At 33.1% G+C, this 18,453-nt stretch overlaps 1 protein-coding gene across 3 annotated transcripts in view; it reads right to left on the reverse strand.

Annotated features, from left to right (window-relative positions):
- Positions 1 to 18,453, reverse strand: part of LOC105347160 (BAI1-associated protein 3) — a 55,966-nt gene that overhangs the window by 24,499 nt on the left and 13,014 nt on the right. For all 3 annotated transcript variants that reach the window (XM_011456092.4, XM_011456090.4, XM_011456091.4), the window contains exons 3-9: positions 17,728 to 17,815; positions 12,457 to 12,534; positions 7,512 to 7,679; positions 6,356 to 6,422; positions 4,244 to 4,502; positions 3,740 to 3,784; positions 908 to 1,076 (exon numbers count right to left, since the gene is read on the reverse strand). In XM_011456092.4, coding sequence (XP_011454394.3) covers positions 908 to 1,076; positions 3,740 to 3,784; positions 4,244 to 4,502; positions 6,356 to 6,422; positions 7,512 to 7,679; positions 12,457 to 12,534; positions 17,728 to 17,815 — 874 coding nt within the window. The remainder of the gene's footprint in view (positions 1 to 907; positions 1,077 to 3,739; positions 3,785 to 4,243; positions 4,503 to 6,355; positions 6,423 to 7,511; positions 7,680 to 12,456; positions 12,535 to 17,727; positions 17,816 to 18,453) is intronic.

The following is an 18,453-nucleotide window of genomic DNA, read 5'->3' on the forward strand; positions in this document are numbered from 1 at the left end:
GTAAAGAATTTCAGAGGCAAAAGTAACTTCCAGAAAAGTTAAGCCAACCAACCATTCTCCTATAGATTTAATCATTAATAGTTTTGTCAACTCATTATCCTCCAAAACTTGCCCTTGTAATTCACCATTATACGTGTAAACAAAAAAACCCAAAAAACAAAAAAAAACAGGCTAATTTCATATAAAATGAAACACTATTATCATCTCAAATTTACTCAGCACTCCAGTTTGTATATATAACACTGGTGTCAAATCTATCAGAGATTATGAAATATGTACAATACAATCATGTTCTGTGATACCTTTCCTGGTATTTCAGAAAACAATTCCCACTTCCTGATCCACAGTTTGTGTTGAACCTTTCTACCCAACACTTCGCAAAAGATAATTGAATATACAATTGCATTCACATTTTAGAGTTTTTAACAAGCCAGAAGGAAAAATCAATCTCATAGACAGAATTTTAACAATTTATGCTGCAAATTTTACACTCACGGCTACGGTACATTAACTACTGTGGAATTAGAACCATTTTAACCAGACCTTGAACTTTCAGTAGGACGTAACTATTTATTTCTTGTGTCAAAACAAGTTAAAAATGATGCTTGTTTCAAGAGAAATATACACAGATTGCATGGTCTTAGCTCAAAGCCATACAAATCTTGTTGATTTCAAAAAGCCATGGCTGAATGGCCAACAATTAAATAGACAGGCCTACATCATATTGCTGTTTGACAAAACTACCAAAAGTCCAAGCTCTTGTTAAAATGGTTCTCATTTAAAGCTGTATTTTTGAGATTTAAAGTTCTGAAATTTTCCTAACAAACCTGTAAATAAAACCAGCAATCCCTGAAAATTGGCCCCTACAGATATGATTTTACAGTATAATCTTTCTGCGACACCTTACTTTGATCGGAACAGTAATGCAGCCCAGGAAGTCATCCACATCACCACCCTTTATTCTGGGCCGGGCAGACTGGGCCACCTGTTTGAAGAATCTCCCAAGGCCCTTCATGCTCTGAACCTCATTCAGCTTTTTGGCTGCGTCGATCACAGAGAATTCCTCATCATGGTCCCTGAAAAGAAAGTTTATGAGTATAATATAGTACAGGTCTCAATGTAAAAATGGTCATTTATGTTGAAGGTCCTTTCACAATTGGTGCACAAGCAGAAGTGACAAAATATTTGTGCAACCAAAAACTTTAGATTTGGATAGTAAACTGTTGCAGAAATAATCACATTTGAAAGGTATTCATACGAAATTTGCTTGATATAAAGTGATCATTGTGCAATGCATATCTTGCTTCTATATGCGACTGCTGTAAAATGAAAGCAAGTGTTGTAAGATAATGAGGATAGCACATGTGATTGGACGATTGAACATGCACCAATGCGATTTGACAAGTGGTGCTCTGAAGATCGTTCATTCCATGATACGAATGCTCGTGTGAATCATAGAGAATAAAACACAAGCAAGACAGCTGCGATTTATCTTATGACCTTTCAAAATCATGCATCATTCTTACAAGTACACAAAACCTAGTTAGACATTCATACAAATATTCATGCTTTGCATGGCAATAATTTGGATTGCATCTGAATAGTGTTCATGTCCACCCTTTTGGGGAGACTTGATGCAACCACTAAAATGCATGCAACAATTGCAAGACTTTGTGCGACATATGCGACAGCTTGTGGAAAGCTTAAATATTCTGATCGCCAAGTGTTGTAAGCTGCTTGTGCGCCAATTGTGAAAGGCCTTTAAGGAGGAATGGTCACAACTTCCTTCAAACTTTCCTTTTCCGTTTCATATGCTACATGTAACAATGTTTAATTAAGGTATTTCTAATGGTCAGAATTTCAACTTCAATTTTTCAAGTTATGATACAGAGTTCACAATAAACAAAACTTGAGTCAATTGTGACCATGATCCTTTACCCAAGATAGGTAGAATCACAATTGAATTAATGCTTGCATTCAAATAGTTTTTTAAACAATATTTCCATATTTGAAACCTCTACATACAGCTTACTTTAAAAAAAATGCTTTGTGAATTTTTTATGTCAGACCTGCCAGATATCAAGATGTAGTCTATCACACCTTCTAGATATCAAGATGTAATCTATCACATCTACCAGATATCAAGATGTAATCTATTATACCTAGTCTACCAGATATGAAGATGTAATCTAACACACCTACCAGATATCAAGATGTGATCTATCACATCTACCAGATATCAAGATTAATAAATCACACCAACCAGATATCAAGATGTAAACTAGAACTGTCCTAATGGGACTAATACCCCCGCTAGGCTAATTTCAAATGGGACAAATAATTGAATTGAATAATAAAGGTTTGGAACACATACAAAAAAAAATTTCTAGAATTGTAAAAAAAATAAAAAAATTAGTTAACAAAGAAAAAATAAAATCAAAATTGTCAGAATTTCACTGTAAATACATATCTATAACAGTAATACATTTACAAATGTATGTATTTGATGATATATTTTCTTAATTTAATTGATTTAAAGAAAAACCAACGAAATGACAATAACCCCTCCCTTTGCAGTGAATAGAAATACCGGTAGCCAAGCAATGCTCTTCTGTTGATAAAACTTTCAATATCTTACTAATAAGAGTCTTGACAGATGCAATTAGTTGTTTCAAATTTTCCTCACTTTCTCCTATGGCACAATGGAACTCCATATCAGAAAATTGATCCCATAGGACTATGATTTTCTTTGATGAACTTGTTAAATTTTATAAACTCCCAAAACATTACCATAATTACCATACTATGTAAAAATATGTAAAAAAAGAAAATTTAATATTACAAACAATTTTAAAATTGCCAAAACACTACAATCATATCAGTAATTTTGAATTTCATTTAAATTAATGCCCAATAGGGTCACTTCATCAATTTACTTGACAAATAAATTTAAACAACCTCTAAAAATAGTTTAACATCTTTATTAATACCGGGTAATTATATTATTTATTTCCTTATAATGATAGACCTTTTGGTTTACATGAAACAGTTTTAAAATAGCCCCAAAACCATCACCCACTTTACAGATTATCAATTTCCCCTAAACACATGCTCCATCTGAACCATGGCTCAGATAATGGCTCCCTTGGGACAAATGAATTCAGCCACACTTGTCTTTGATGTTCTTATTAGCTCCTAAGAATTTATCATTGACAAACAAAAACTTTGCATTGTCAGTTCATAGAATACTTATAAAAAATAATTTTTTTTTATTAATTAAGACATAAAGACAAAAAACTTCATCTGGATGTATTTATATAAATATATTTTAGAGTGTTTTCTATTAATTAATTAATAAAATCTGTAAGGATTACCTCCCTTACTTTTCAACATTAGTGTACAATATATAGAATAAGGAAAATGAAAACTGTCATAAAATCATTAAATCTTGTCTGATCTTAAAAAAAATTGCAGGTGCACATCTTCAGATGGTGTTCAACATATGTACAAATTTTCAAACTGTTCCATGCAGTAATAAAAAATTCTATAGGGGGGACAAAGTTGCGTCTACAGACAGACGGACAGACGGACAGACGGACAGACAGACAGACGGACAGACGGACAGAGTGAAACCAATATACCCCCCTAAACTTCGTTTGCGGGGGTATAAAAATCACAAGATATCAAGATGTAATCTATCACACCTACCAGATATCAAGATGTAAACTATCACACCTACCAGATATCAAGATGTAGTCTATCAGAGTTCACATCATCCAAGTCACTGAAACAAACAAATTGCATTTTTTTTATTAACAGCAGTGGTTGTTTAATGTAGTATAAAAGTAAAAACCTATGCAAGTATTAATATATAGCCATTTCCAATTTTCCACAATGCCATCACTCATTTTGCATTCATCTACAAATTAATGTCCACAACAATTTGTAGATTCAGCAATTTCCCTACAGTAATTACAAACATATAACAAATCGATTAAATAAAAATTCACCAAATGAAACACCAATGTACATATATAGAACAAACTGCAGAGATCTATAGTGTTAAAAAACCTTTATTGCGTCTCTCTCTTTCTCTAATGTGACAAGAACAATCTGAACATGTGACACATATGATCTAAACTATTCCTCCCACACTTATATTGCATATCTCTCTCTCTCTCTCTCTCTCTCTCTCTCTCTCTCTCTCTCTCTCTCTCTCTCTCTCTCTCTCTGAGACACGTACAATCTGAACTTCTCCTCCCACACTGGGTTGACAGTGTTGGGTTTGACGTCGGTCGTTTTGATCAGCTTGGCCGGGATCAGCTCTTTCACTGTCTTGTCCTTCTTTTTCTTGGTGAGCGAGAACTTCCGCAGACTTCCTCCCCGCTTCTTCTCCTCCTTCCTGTGATGGTCCTCCTCGTCGGAGAGGACGGCACTAGATAAGTCCTGGTCCAGCAGTCGACCAGGCATGATTCCCAGCATGCAGTAGGGGTCACTGAAGCCTGGTGAATCAATATATATATTTAAGTGTAAACATGTTCTCCAAAAAAAATTTTGTCTTTGTTTTGGTTGATTTTTTTTATCAAATATACCTGTATATAATTGTAAAAATATTCATAAAAATCATTCTAATTTAAGCCTCCACAGAATTATTGTATTTTGAAACGGGTGGGAATCTTTGGCCTCAAGATGGGAAATTGCTGGACTAATTGTGTACAAAATTCATTACAATCTTGTACCACAATATCTTAGTGATATTTGCTAACATTTATAGATGTACCGGTATATAGGTACCTCTTGCTACAGTACTCATTATGACTACAACTCTATATCTCCTACAGTTTAGTACGATACATATAAAAATGTGACCTTAGACATAGAATTAACTCTGAACAGCCTAACAATGAGAAAAAGAAAAATACTATATCCATCAAATACAATTAATTTTTTAACTTTGACCTTAACTTAGAACATTAAAAGCAATGCATTAATACCTAAATAATGAGAATCTTAAATTGATAAAAGAATTTGATAAAAGAATTTGAATTTGCTCAATTGTAAAATATTCTAGCTTGATGAAATAAACAATAGTCCCAACTTTTATCTCCTTTGTCATATTTAAAGAATTCGACAATTTCCACATCCACAACCAAGATCAATCAATTTATTTACATTCTAAATTTGGTTGATATGGAGGAAACAGGAAATCATCAATTGCAACTGGTTTCTAAATTGTAGGAAACACAGGGTCTTGAAATAGAAAATATCCAATATTTTCTCACATTTCTTTTCTAAATCTAGAATTATTGCATTTCCCTTTTCTAATTTTCTGGCTCTAACCTGGATGCAGAGTGCCAATTAAGGGTTTATTACATGCCACTGCCTTGCTTGTGTGTCCAATTAAATGAATTTAATTCTGCAGTAATTCTAACTCCCTGATCAATCTGAATCCTCACTGCACTAGAGCAACTTTGTATCAAAGATCCTAAATATCCTCCAGACTAATAAATAAGGTTTTTTTATCTAATGGAGGAAGCTCGGAAAGACTTAATTAAATACAAATCCGGCCAAAAGCCGTCTTTTTCCTTGTGAATGACAAACGGCACCTTTTAGCGATGTCTCCCTCTAAATCCATCAAGAGATCTATAATGTCTTTGACATTATATGTATATCCTGAGCAATATCAATTATTTGTGTTTACACGAATCATGTCTGCAATGTCTTAGACTTGCTTGAACCAGTCATTAATACAATTTGTAAATTTTCTACTTCAAAAGATCCACTGATATTAGCACAGATCTTTTTACCAAAGCAATGGAAAGTGTATTAAACTCATATTTTGATCATTTATTTATCATCCTAATATTTTTTGTCTAAATAAGGCATATACCATTTCATTTGGTAAACTAAAGCAGTAGTGTAAACTTTCCGGTAAGAGACACTGAAATTATTCCCAATTTTCAAGAGCAAACTTTGACAACTGGGCAAGTTAATAGGATGAGAAACAACTGCATGCAAAATTCATCCCACTCAAGTTTGTTAAAGCCTTGGCTAATTGGAATGTTTAATTTTCAGCTGCTGTAAGTCATAGAGCAATTCCAGTTGCTTGCATGATAATTAGAAAAGCTGGGGGCAAAAATCAGGAGCAAAGCCAGAGAAACGGAAAATGCCATTCTAACACACAAGTAGATGCATAGGTACCTTCCACAATGACTACCTTTTCCACCTTACTTTGCCTTAATTATTGGAAACTAAATTTCAATCCTATGAAAAGCAAATAACAGGCAAGAGAGGACAATTACAAAGAATTTAAAAGAGACGCAAGCAGAAATTCCGCCTATAAAGCAAATATTACCGTCAGCATCCTTAGCTTCCAAATCCCGGGCTTTAATTACTGTCACGTTAAGTATGATAATGGGCGGCTGAAATAAAGAATAACAGGGCTCCATTAATACATGAAAGAGATGAATATGCAACATGTAGTCATTCCACTTGACATCTGACATTTTGTTGCTGAAAGGAGGTGGAAAGATTCTCTTAATCATCACGGGACAGGCTTGATGAACAAAGTCAAAAAGGCAACAACTATAATCCAACTTTTATCATGCTAATGGCAATTTTATATCTTTTCTGCTCATAAAATGCAATCATTGGCATTTTAGCAACCTTCTTTTAGCACACCAAACATATTGCTTACACTGAAATCTGTTGAATACTTTGGGATAATAAAGAGCCCAAAGTAATGGAAATATGGACCAATCTATTATGCATACTATTTTACAATTGGGACTTGATATTACATAAGGTTAATGCATTGTTTATTAGAGATTTCTGTTCAGCCTTGGTAAAAAACTGAAATATACTTCTACCGTATTAAAATGCTAGAAAAATGTTGTTATTGATGTTTTTTTTATAATTCATATCAAAAAAACATAAATTTCATTTCAAAAATTGTTGTGTTTAAGGCTTGCAAACCTACCGTAAATATCACATTGATTTCACAAAGTAAAAATTAAATCTCCAACAAAGTTTAAATGAAAGTAAGAAATCCATATGAAATCAAATCAGAAGGGAGTAATATAGTATTTTAATCCTTGGTCAGTCTTGAATTTGTTAGATAATAAATGCATCACAAAGTCGTTATTTAATTTGCTAGAAGCTAAATGACTCGTTACAACTAATCCGATACAAAAAGCAAGGCACTAAGAACAGAATACTGTAAAGTCCTGAATATTTAACGCGAACCTTAATTGTACTTAATTTCACATGCCTGCCATATGAATCAAATTGTGAGAATTTAAAGCTGCGAAAGCATAATTTTATTATAATTTCAAAAAGTCTACAACAGTCAGAAAAATTAATAATAGAAAGACCGTAATATCTTTGGGGGTTAAAATTACTCCTCACAAATTTACTGGGATATGTCCTCGCTTTTGAATATAATATGGAATCTACAGTAAACAAAGAACAGGTTAATATTATTTTAAAGCTAGGTTCATTGTTTGTCCAACCTTTTCCTCTGTGGCCTTGGCCAGCAGCCTGGCGTGGTCCTCGGGGGAGATCCTGAAGGCCTCCTGGGCATACTGGTACAGGTCCTGTATGTAGGGCAGGTGCCCCCCGGCGGTGGTCCCGATCTTGTGCTTGATGGTGTACAACACTTCAATGTACAGCAGCTCAAACTAAAAATAAAATAAAAGTTGTGTTATATATCAAAAGTTACCCATTTACATTCGTAAAAGTTTCCCCTTTAATTGCAATAGTTACAGGTTTATAGGTGATGCTACATGATTGTTTGTTAAAGTTTTGTGTTAATTCCTGAAAGTTTTCATTTAATTTGTGAAAATGTGCATTCACCCACAAAAATTTCGGGTCATATTGCTAAAGTTATGCATATATTCTAGGGATGGCAATCAATTGCAGAATTGCTAATCAGTTAATCTCAATTCGTTCCAACTAATTAACCAGATACTCGTCAAAAACGTACATATCAAAATACAAAAATTTGTGCATATTTTTTTTTTTCAATTTACCATCATTGATGCCACAGTAGAGATAATGGTAGATATATTGGTCATTATATTATAGGTAAATTTTTTATCATAACAATTGCAACAAAAGAAAAGCTGTCAAATATGTGACAGCAAACTGGGTTTTCTTTTATCTGAACAGTATCCATAGTCCATTTGTCAACCCTGAATTGATAAACACTACGAGAAAATGACTGAGAAAATGACTCAGTTCAACAGCTGTTTTTTTTCATAAATTATCAAAATTCAAAATTCAAGTAATAAGCACATCTCTGATATATGTACAATTGATCTGCAAAACATCAACTTTCTATCAGTACAATAGGGGTACCCTTTTGCCAGCCGCCCACCATTTTCACCATTTAAATAAGCGGGTTTTTCCTTTGGAAAACCCGGTTAATAAAGAATCTAATATAAAAAGTAAACTGTCATAAAAAAAATTCCCCTGCCATAATGGTTACAAAATTAGTAATCGGTTAGTTGTATAAAACATAAAACTGACTTAGCAAGAACAAGAACTAATAGTAATTGTATCAAGGTCTTTGATTATAACAAGATATCTGTGAGCCAATGCTCACTAGCGATACCCCCGCTTTGATGTGAATATGCAAAATAAACAAAGTCGTCATTTAACAGGAAGTTGACGTCCGATTGGTACAAAAATATATCCCACAATAAGCCTATACAAATATTGTGTAAAAATTTCCAGCATCTGCGATAATAGTTGCTGAGAAATCTTTGACGAAAATTTGTTTGAAAATTTTGGTTAAAAAATAAGCAAAGTCGTCATTCAACAGGAAGTTGACGTCCGATTGGTAAAAAAATATATCACACGATATGGCATGCCTTAACAAACACTGTGTAAAAATTTCAAGCATCTGTGATAAATAGTTGCTGAGATAAATGCGACAGAAATTTTTGTTACAGACAGACAGACACACAAGGTTAAAACAGTTTACCCCCTCTCCTTCGGAGCGGGGGTATAAAAATGATGCCTTTGAACTTCTGCCATTTAGAGTAATATGATTTGGCTTGTAATAAGAAAGTAAGGAAATAACATTTTCTTCTATGTATGTACAGGTATGTTACACACTTTGAATACTATAGTTCTCATTTTCTTAAATCATGTCAGATATATATTAGCTTTACTTGTTTCAGAATGAAAAGCAGGGCATTGCATTAATACTTTGTAATACCAAATACTGATCTATTCTTAATGTCAAATAATTACTATATAAAGGTTAGGCTTTGAAAATAGATTTGTCATTTACTTCTTACAAGAATGCCCTTGTGAGTTTACCTTGCAAAGGTAATTAACACCTACACATAAACAAGTACACACTATTTTGGATTTTCCTCAAAAGCTTATCAGACATCCCAACAACATTACAAATTATAAAGCTTTTCACACAGACACGAAATGCAGTTAAATACTAGCTTTTATTCCTTTTTTTATATAAATTTTTTGCTCAATTTTATTTGTCCTAAGAGATCTTCCACAGCCCCAAAGAAATATAAATATGTCTAGCCAAGCATAATCCCTGTGTCATGTGAAAGTGTTGGTTTTCAAAGTGAGGAGATTCTCCAGCATTTTTCAAAGCTTCATTAGGGGCTGTACATACATTGTGCCGGTTAATACTGTCTCTTCTATGTGATCACGCAATGCCTCGGAATCTCTGAACAGAGATTACAAAGTAAGAAAAATCACTAATTACATGTCATTGACATCCATAATTTGATAATTATCTGAGTGTTCTGTACACCATCCAGAGCCAAAGAGCAGAAATGTACATCATCTTGTATTGGCTAAGTGGTAGTATATAGACACTGATCACATCCTTTGGGGTGGAGCCCGGTCAAGTTTCTTCTGGTTTCTGATCAACATTGCATATAGATCCAGAGGTACAAGGGGTGCCTTGTTTTACCAAATTTTTTCAATATTTCCATAGATAAAAGTATTTTTTAGTCAACTATTTATGCTGAACTGCACAAAAGACTGAGGCATCAGAAGGTATTTCATGTTGGGGCGGCGAATTCGATAAAAACGGAAGGCCTCTGGGTGAATTGAACCAGATTTGTCTCGAAATTTAAATGTTAATTTGTCTTAAAAAAAGTCAAAAAAAATCAACTAAATTATTGTTAATGTACATAACGCACATAAATACGTTAAAAGAAACACTCAGGCCAAATCATCTTCTAAGGGAAATTGTTTCTAATGTCGTCATGATAATTTCATGCAGTCTGTGATTTTTGTTTGGCACTGAAGGTTTCAGATTTTATTCCTCTCCATGTCTACAGAGCTATGTATTACAATCAATTTCCGTAAGAAATATACAGAATCATACTTTGTGTATGTAAATATTAAATTCTAACCGCTGCCACCCCTTATCAACACCCTTGCCAAAAGAACAGACAATTTACTCTTAACCAACTTCTATTCGCAACGACTTTATAACAGGAATTACTGGAGTTAAACTGGTTTGTAGCAACTCATTTTTGCAGTAAAATCTTATCTACATCTGTGTTGCTATTACACTAATAGGGAAAGGACTATTTGCAGTGAGAAATATTTGCAATGAGGGGGCTATCACTAATCTTGGAAAATTTCTTGATGCGAACAAAAGTTAGGTTACAGTAAAATGGATTTGACAGGTAGTTTTATTAAGAGCTTGGACTTTCTGTTATTACCTAGTTTGCTTATTACCTGTCAAATATTGACCTCCTTTCTTCTAACTCACTAAAAGAAGCTCATTAATATTCATATACAGTCAATATTGAAAATTTTTTTCCTTCCCCAAGATCTGCTCTGTTTTGTGAAATTGATGCTTTTTCAACTGAAATATATGTATCCTTGGATAAAAACGAAAAAATGTTATTCCATTCAATGTATTCATGTAGCCAGACTGGACAGTTAACTTTGAGTAGACCCCGCCTTCATGATACCGGAGATTGTCAAAAGTCCAAGCTCTTTTAAAACAAATGTAAAAGAGTAAACAAATTAAATTACAAATTTTACATTACCAATTGTTACTTTCATCTTCAGTTTAATTGAACTCAACTTCAAAATAAATGTTATATTGAACGTAAAAAGTCTGCATGATCTTGAGGCAGTATGAATAACGCATTAAAAACCCGTAAAACATAAATCTTGATTGATCACATAAGATCTTAACCTTTCATTGTTTTTGCATTATTCATTTAATTGTACAAACTTGTCAATGTACATTATGCATTCCTAAATGCTTTGTCATGCAGAGAGCCTTTAAAAGGTTTGGAATGGGATTTCCTTTTTCATGAAATACTCTCTTTTTATTGATTCATGCATTACATATCTAGGTTTATTGATACTTTCCTGTATCCGTTACTACAAAAAAGAACTATATTACAATACAGGTCATAGCAGTTTCATTTTCTTGACAAATCCAGGCTTGATGATTTTCTACATAAAAGCATTTCCAAGAACAAACGAAATCTATACATGAAGGAAAAAATCTAAGCTTTATCTATGTAGTCCCTCTTTTCACCTATAGAAATTTTTTTAAAAAATTCTAATGGGGATTGAAAATGGAGAAGTCCCAACATATCTTTGATTCATTAAGAATTTTCAAAACACTGGCTTGGACAATTTTTCAACTCTATCACATGGATTCTATTAGAAAATCCTACATAGACTTTTACTTTTAACCTGATCAGATGAAGGGGTCAATGCATAAAAAGATATTCCAGGTAATGGAACTTATTTTCCTTTTAGAGTGTGAACATATATTATATGGATAGAACAACAGGGTGTATTTGAAATCCAAAACAAAAAGACAAACAAGAGATACAACAACTATACAAGAGGCAGATGACGTATTGGCTTTTACCATACTGACTGTAAATATTCGACATAATGTTACCACCAAAAACTCTCACAATTTTTTTTAGGAGCAAAGTCATAACATAGCATCATTCTGTATATCCATGTCTATACATGAGTGTGGACCAACAAAATATGACAAATTATGATTATTATAACATTAAATGTATATGTAAAAAAAAAAAAAGGATCTGTCACATTCTCAATATAAGAGATACAAAAAAACTTCAATTGGACTGCATTTGCAAATGCAATAAAAAAGTTTACAAATGAATTCAATCTAAATTCCCTAAAACAATATCCATCAATTTGTTCATAATAGTTTATTGAGTGTTGTTTTTTCTATTTTGACTGATGAATCCATCACTATTATTTTCATTTGTATTAAGCAAACATCAATACAACTGCAAATAATTGACAGTTGTAGCACTATTTTCCGTAATCCTGATAAGTGATAATCATCAGCAATCAGCACAATTTCATAAAGCATCAGGACTATACACCAAAAATAAACCACAACAGCAGTTTGAATTCTATGCAGGCTTGCGAACACCACTTATAAGACCTTACCTCCTTCTTTGACAGTCGCTGTATCTCTGGCTTAATGGCAAATTGACCCTCAGAGGGAGGATGCCTTTCACGGTCCTCCTGAAATAGTAAAGAAAAACTAATTTACTTTGCTTCATCCATACATTTACTGTAGATTCCTTATTTTACGCGAGTACTTGATTCCGCGATTCAACGATTTACCATCAAATCGCGAGAACATAAAATCGCGATATTTTTGTCATAGTTTCATGTAGTTTACATGTCTCCAAAAATTAAAAGCGAGATTTTAGAATTCGCGAGACGGGCTTCTCGCGATTTTACGCGGATATTAATTCCTCGCGTTTAATCAGGAATTTACAGTAATTAGAACTACCGCAAAAAAAACCAAACAAACAGAAATCACTCACAACAAAGTTAACTATGATTTTCATTGTCTTTAAGATTAACTTCACGCTGACAAAAGAAAAGAGGCCCAATGGCGATAGTACTAACACGGGCAGAGGTAGCCAAATGAGTAGCTGTATGTCTTTTAAGCTCCCGGCCTGAACAAATTTGGATAGACAAAATTTGCTAACAAACAAACGACATAAAAGGGTGCAGCGTTATTTCGCCTCATGGTTAATTTCACCCCTGACGACGAGACGGGTATGGTTGTATTACGACTTAATTATCGCATTAAATAAAGGTCGAAATAATCAGACAAATTACAAAAAAACATGTGTACGTTTTGTTCGCTAATATTTCTGAAGTTCACTTTCTTTACAATCGATGCATAGCATGCGGGTTGAATAACCCCAATTCTTCGGGGGATGAAACCAAATGGTTTCCTTTTCTAAACATTCCCATGATGCACTTTGGTTTGTTTTTTCGTTTGCCCAAAAAGAAATTACTTTTATTATTATTTTTATTTATTTTGAATCTCTCTAACTTTGAAAGGAGACTGATTCTGCTCGAATAAATAGGAGAAAGTCCATAACTTTCTAAGTTAAATGGTTTGTATGGAAATTTTTTGATACCGTAATAACAAAAAAATCAGACCAAGCAGCTTTAAATACAGTCTGCTCTCGGCTCTCGCGCAGTTTAACACCAACACAGAGCTACATGCAATAGTTCAAGTACAAGCTGGTTCACCCACTCAGATCATTTCTGCTATGGGATTTGTCCTTCAAAAATAAGAAATGATTTAGCTCTCAATGAAAACTTTAAATGCTACATCTAATTCTTCTGGGAGCATTTGGGTGAGTGATTGAATTCTATCAAGTTTTTAGTGAGGAAATATTACATAAAGAGGGTTGTAAATAAATTTTGCTTTAATCTTAGAGGAATATGTATTATGTGTTAAAAGAACTATAAAATACCTTTCAAAAAAGTTAAAGTATTAATACTTTAATTTGAGAAATGATTTTGATTTGGTGGTTTCATACCTTAAATAATAACACACACAAATTAAATCAAAGTACTGAAGTACTGACGGGAAAGGATTTTATCGATTATCATTCATTTTAAAATCAATTTATCTTGCGTGGCAACTAGTTTCTAGTCTGTAATTTAAATTATGCACTTTTTATAATATGAATTTTAATTAGACATTTCAGACAAGAATTTAGAGAAACTCCATATGAATCGTAATATGTAATATTTAAAGATAGATTTTAAACTATGTATGTATTAGTAATCGAAAAAATTCTAAAAATTGTATGGATCCAAGCACTATTGATATCGATCTCCAGTCTCGATCAACCTGACGCTCAGCTGTCTCCGTTAATCTCTGACAAGCAAGAGAGCCTCTCTGTTTGTCGGAGACTTACGGAGAGAGCCAAGTGTTTGGTTGAAAGAGACTATATTAAACTCTGGCGTGGGAATACATGAGACCACAAAAATATCAAAATTGTTCGTATTATATAAAATCTGACTATTTTCAAAGTGTTTATAGAAAAGTTTCCTTGAAAAACAATGCTTCAGCATACATTACATCGAATTTTTCTATTATATTCAAGAACTAAGACTTGTTAGCGGTGATGATTTGTGCTTAGGTCCAAACACTGTTTCACTTTTGGTTTGCCAGAGTAACTGCATAGGAGAGTTGATTAAAATCAACTCCCAAAAATCATTTATTATAACGTTAACATTAAAATGATCACAAGTCACAGGATATGTGAAAGCAAATTTTTTTAAAGGTTAAATAAGGTAGCTGCTCTGTTGGAACAATGTTTAGTTGGTGGAGAGCTCGCACAGAAGTAAGAACATTAATCTCTACGGGTAAAAAGTATAAGTCTCATTTCCAGCATCTCAAATCAATGCAGATGAACATTTTGAGATTTATATATTCTTGTTCTGCTACATTAAATACAAAGCCAAGAGGGTGTTTTTTTAAAACTAATGGTTCCAGGTTCTGGTCTGGGTGGCTTTGGTTGAGCACATTTGCTGGAATGTAGATCAAGGTTCAGACAAATTAGGTCTATGAGCTAAGGGTCAATCACAGAGGATAGGAAAGAAAACTATAATTTCATTCAATTATATCTGTGATCAAAGTGAGGTGATTCTGGATGATTATTACAATCAAATCAATCATAAGGCAATGTTAAAGAAAATAATTGTTATCTATGGTTAGAACCCACAAAACACATTACACTATAAATGGTCAATGCATTCATTTTCATAATAACTTTTATTTTTTGCTTTGGGTTAAGATGAACAGCTTTTTCATAGCATTGTTTTTTGTTCATTTCCATCAAACAAACATGTGTGCAAGATAAAGATGTATAAAAAAAACCTTGACTTTATAATTTACACACCATTAGTATTTTTAGTACTTGGATCATGGTTTATTTATGGTCCAATTAGTTCGGGGTTTTTTTTTTTTCAAATGCCATTAAATTTTATGTATCTTATAGGATCAATGTCCTTGCCTTTATTAAATTCCAAATATGGACATTTTCTAATGAGGAAAGATGATTCTCGATCTCTATGGCATGCTTTTACGTACACTAAACCACTATCCCAAATTAAAATATAAGGAAAATATGCCTTTAAAATTTTAATAACGCATCCAGATTAGGCTACCAATATAAGCATTTGGGAAACAAGAGGCCCATAGGCCACATCACTCACCTGAGCAACAGTATCTTTGATCCACATATATTGCTAACTTTTTACTTTTTAAATAAAATCCAAAGGTGTGAAACAGTTCAAATTTATTTCACATAAAAAGTAACCAAATTTATCTTCAAAAATATTGTTTTTTCATGCTTTTTCATATTATTTTGCTAAATTAATATTGCTATATGTTTTGCACCTTTTTCATGTAATAATAAATTTCATAAATTTGGATTGCATTGAGTACCTTTCACATACCGAAACCCCTGATTATTCTTATGGCAAGCCGATTCCATATTTCTGTGAAACAGCATAAAAGCAACATAATTCAGATACCATACACTATGTGGTCTCAATACAGATGTATATACTGATAGAGAATTGATTCCCATAAAAAAAAGAATATTTCACCTCAAACTTTGACTTTAAAAACACCAGTGCTTAGATATTTCATACAAATTAATGAACATTTAAATTGTTATGAATATAGGCATTGAAAACCCCTCATTTTTGTAAATTGTAAATTGTTGGTCCTATAACACACCAGGTTGTGCAAACAAATTATCACTTCCATGCTTAAATATTTCTATATTATTTATAAAATTGAAACCTCCCTTTTGTCTTCCTCTCTGACACTCAGTTAAATCAAAATCCTGTCCATGTCTATCTATAGTAAAATATATACCGATACATGAGAAAGAAGGGAGCATACCTAAAAGTTATTGTTGGGTTCAACATTATTTAAAGAATATAGAAAAATAAAACAGCTGTCAAAATGTTAACTGCACAAAAATGATATATATTACTGAAAAAATCAACTTTAAAAAATCACGGACAGAAATATACACACATAATCCTGATCAACTGTCACAACTAATATGATGCGATTATATACCAGCCATGTTGAGATGTGCAATTCTAGTCCATACGAATGTTAACCAAACCATTACTCTAATCATACATTGCAACCAAAAATATATAGTCCTTTAAAATGACTTATTTTTATGTCGAAACAGGATACGAGGTGCTGGATTAGTTATTCTGGAAAAATACATCATCTGGAGCATGTCAAATTGTAATGAAGCAATCTCTAGAGTCCTATAAAACATAAGCCATGCCAGAGTCCTATAAAACACGACAGCTTGACAAAGGAGAAAATGAACCGTCGACAGCAAAATGTGTGTCATCATGTCGTAAGAATCCAGGGTTGTTTCTAAAAATTGAAGTAGAAGGAAGAAATAAAAAAGTAGAATGGGGGTCTAGTTTATAGCCTGATTGTGTTTGAAATGCAATAATAGCTAGGTAATTATGTCATTTTAGGCCGGGGATTTCCCACCTGCGGATCTTAAAGACAACCCTGCAGGAATCGCATAAAAAAAGGAATCTACAGTATAATTATATTGAATAAGATTTAGATCATATGATCTATTTACATTTATGGGTACATGACATCATCATCATGTCATAAGATTTTTCTGGCTCTAGCTTTCGATTGCATTTCAAAGAGAACAAGGAGAAAAGACAAAAAAGGCATCTTCAATAATAACATTAATTGCAAGCATTATATAGCTCTTTTGAAGATGCCGACAAATTGACAAAAAACGATCTGTTCATCTTCCTACACTTGCCAGCAGATACGTATATGATTTTGTGAAATTTCATTGATAAATGATATATCAAAGAGATATATATAAAAAAAGAACATGGGTAACAGCAATATTATATCTACACTTGATACCACATCACACAAATAATCTGTCTTCTATAATATCATTATGGAATATCCACAATGACCAATCCTTTTAATACCCCCAGTTTTAGTAACCCTCTACCGCTTGGCTGCAGTTATAAAAATTGAAACTTCAGTTTCAATTGATTGAGGGGAAAAACATTCGGTTGACGTCAAAGCCAACTGGTGATCAGGAAACCATACTCCCTTAAACCCAAGTACCAACAAGAAATGCGAAAAACAGCAGCTGCATTCAGCCGATGACTGACAGGCAAACTTGAGAGTTTCTTTTCTTATAAAAGGAAAATATTGATTTGAACAGTCCACATTGCAAACACAAATTAACAATCAAACACATAATTCATTCATTTTTTTTCCCAAAGTCTTTTAAACATTGCTATTTAACACTAGCAGCTTTAAAAATATTATGCCATAAACAACCATATGAATAGACCATTTATACTTACATCTGAGGCAGCTCGAAGTCTTTTATTCTCCTGTCTCCATGATAATGCTGTAAAACTTTCAAAAAAGTTGCTGTCGGATTCTTGCACTCTGTAAGTATCAATCAGGGATTTCTTGTTAGTGGACATGTTAACAAAGGCCTCTGGTCACACACAGAAAATCTCCACCTTATCTTTGACTATCTTGCTCTAAATCCAATATAATTAAATTTCTCTTCACCAAATGCCATGTGTGTCAACGTTCCTTAAAATCCCAAAGCATTTTCTAAACTAGGGTTTAATATGAAATATTGGCTCTGGATTTATTGATGCCTATATATTGTCATATACAATCAGCAGCTCTTTAATCACAATACAATGTATGATTATTCACTTCAAGCAGTTTGATATCACTTTTTCGGGGAGAGACAAAAAATTCCCCAAATCTAAACTATAATAAGTCACACTGTAAAAGCTGAATAGTCTGAGGATTTACAGAACAACACAAAATTCAGAATCATAACTGCAGCTGTTCAAGTAGCTGATCAAACATTTCCGCGCGGATTTCCACGACAATTAACAGAGTCCAGCATCACCCATGCAGCACAAGCTTCACCTGAATTGCTTGCTCCGCTAAGCTATAGGTTTTTCTTGATTATGCTACTGCAGTATAAGCACTAGTGTATTTATACCTGCAGTCCACACCAAGATTGGTGGAGACATCAGCTCAGCTGATTAGTACCATTCAGT

Source organism: Magallana gigas, chromosome 7 (assembly GCF_963853765.1).
Source record: "Magallana gigas chromosome 7, xbMagGiga1.1, whole genome shotgun sequence".
NCBI classification, from domain to species: Eukaryota; Metazoa; Mollusca; class Bivalvia; order Ostreida; family Ostreidae; genus Magallana; species Magallana gigas.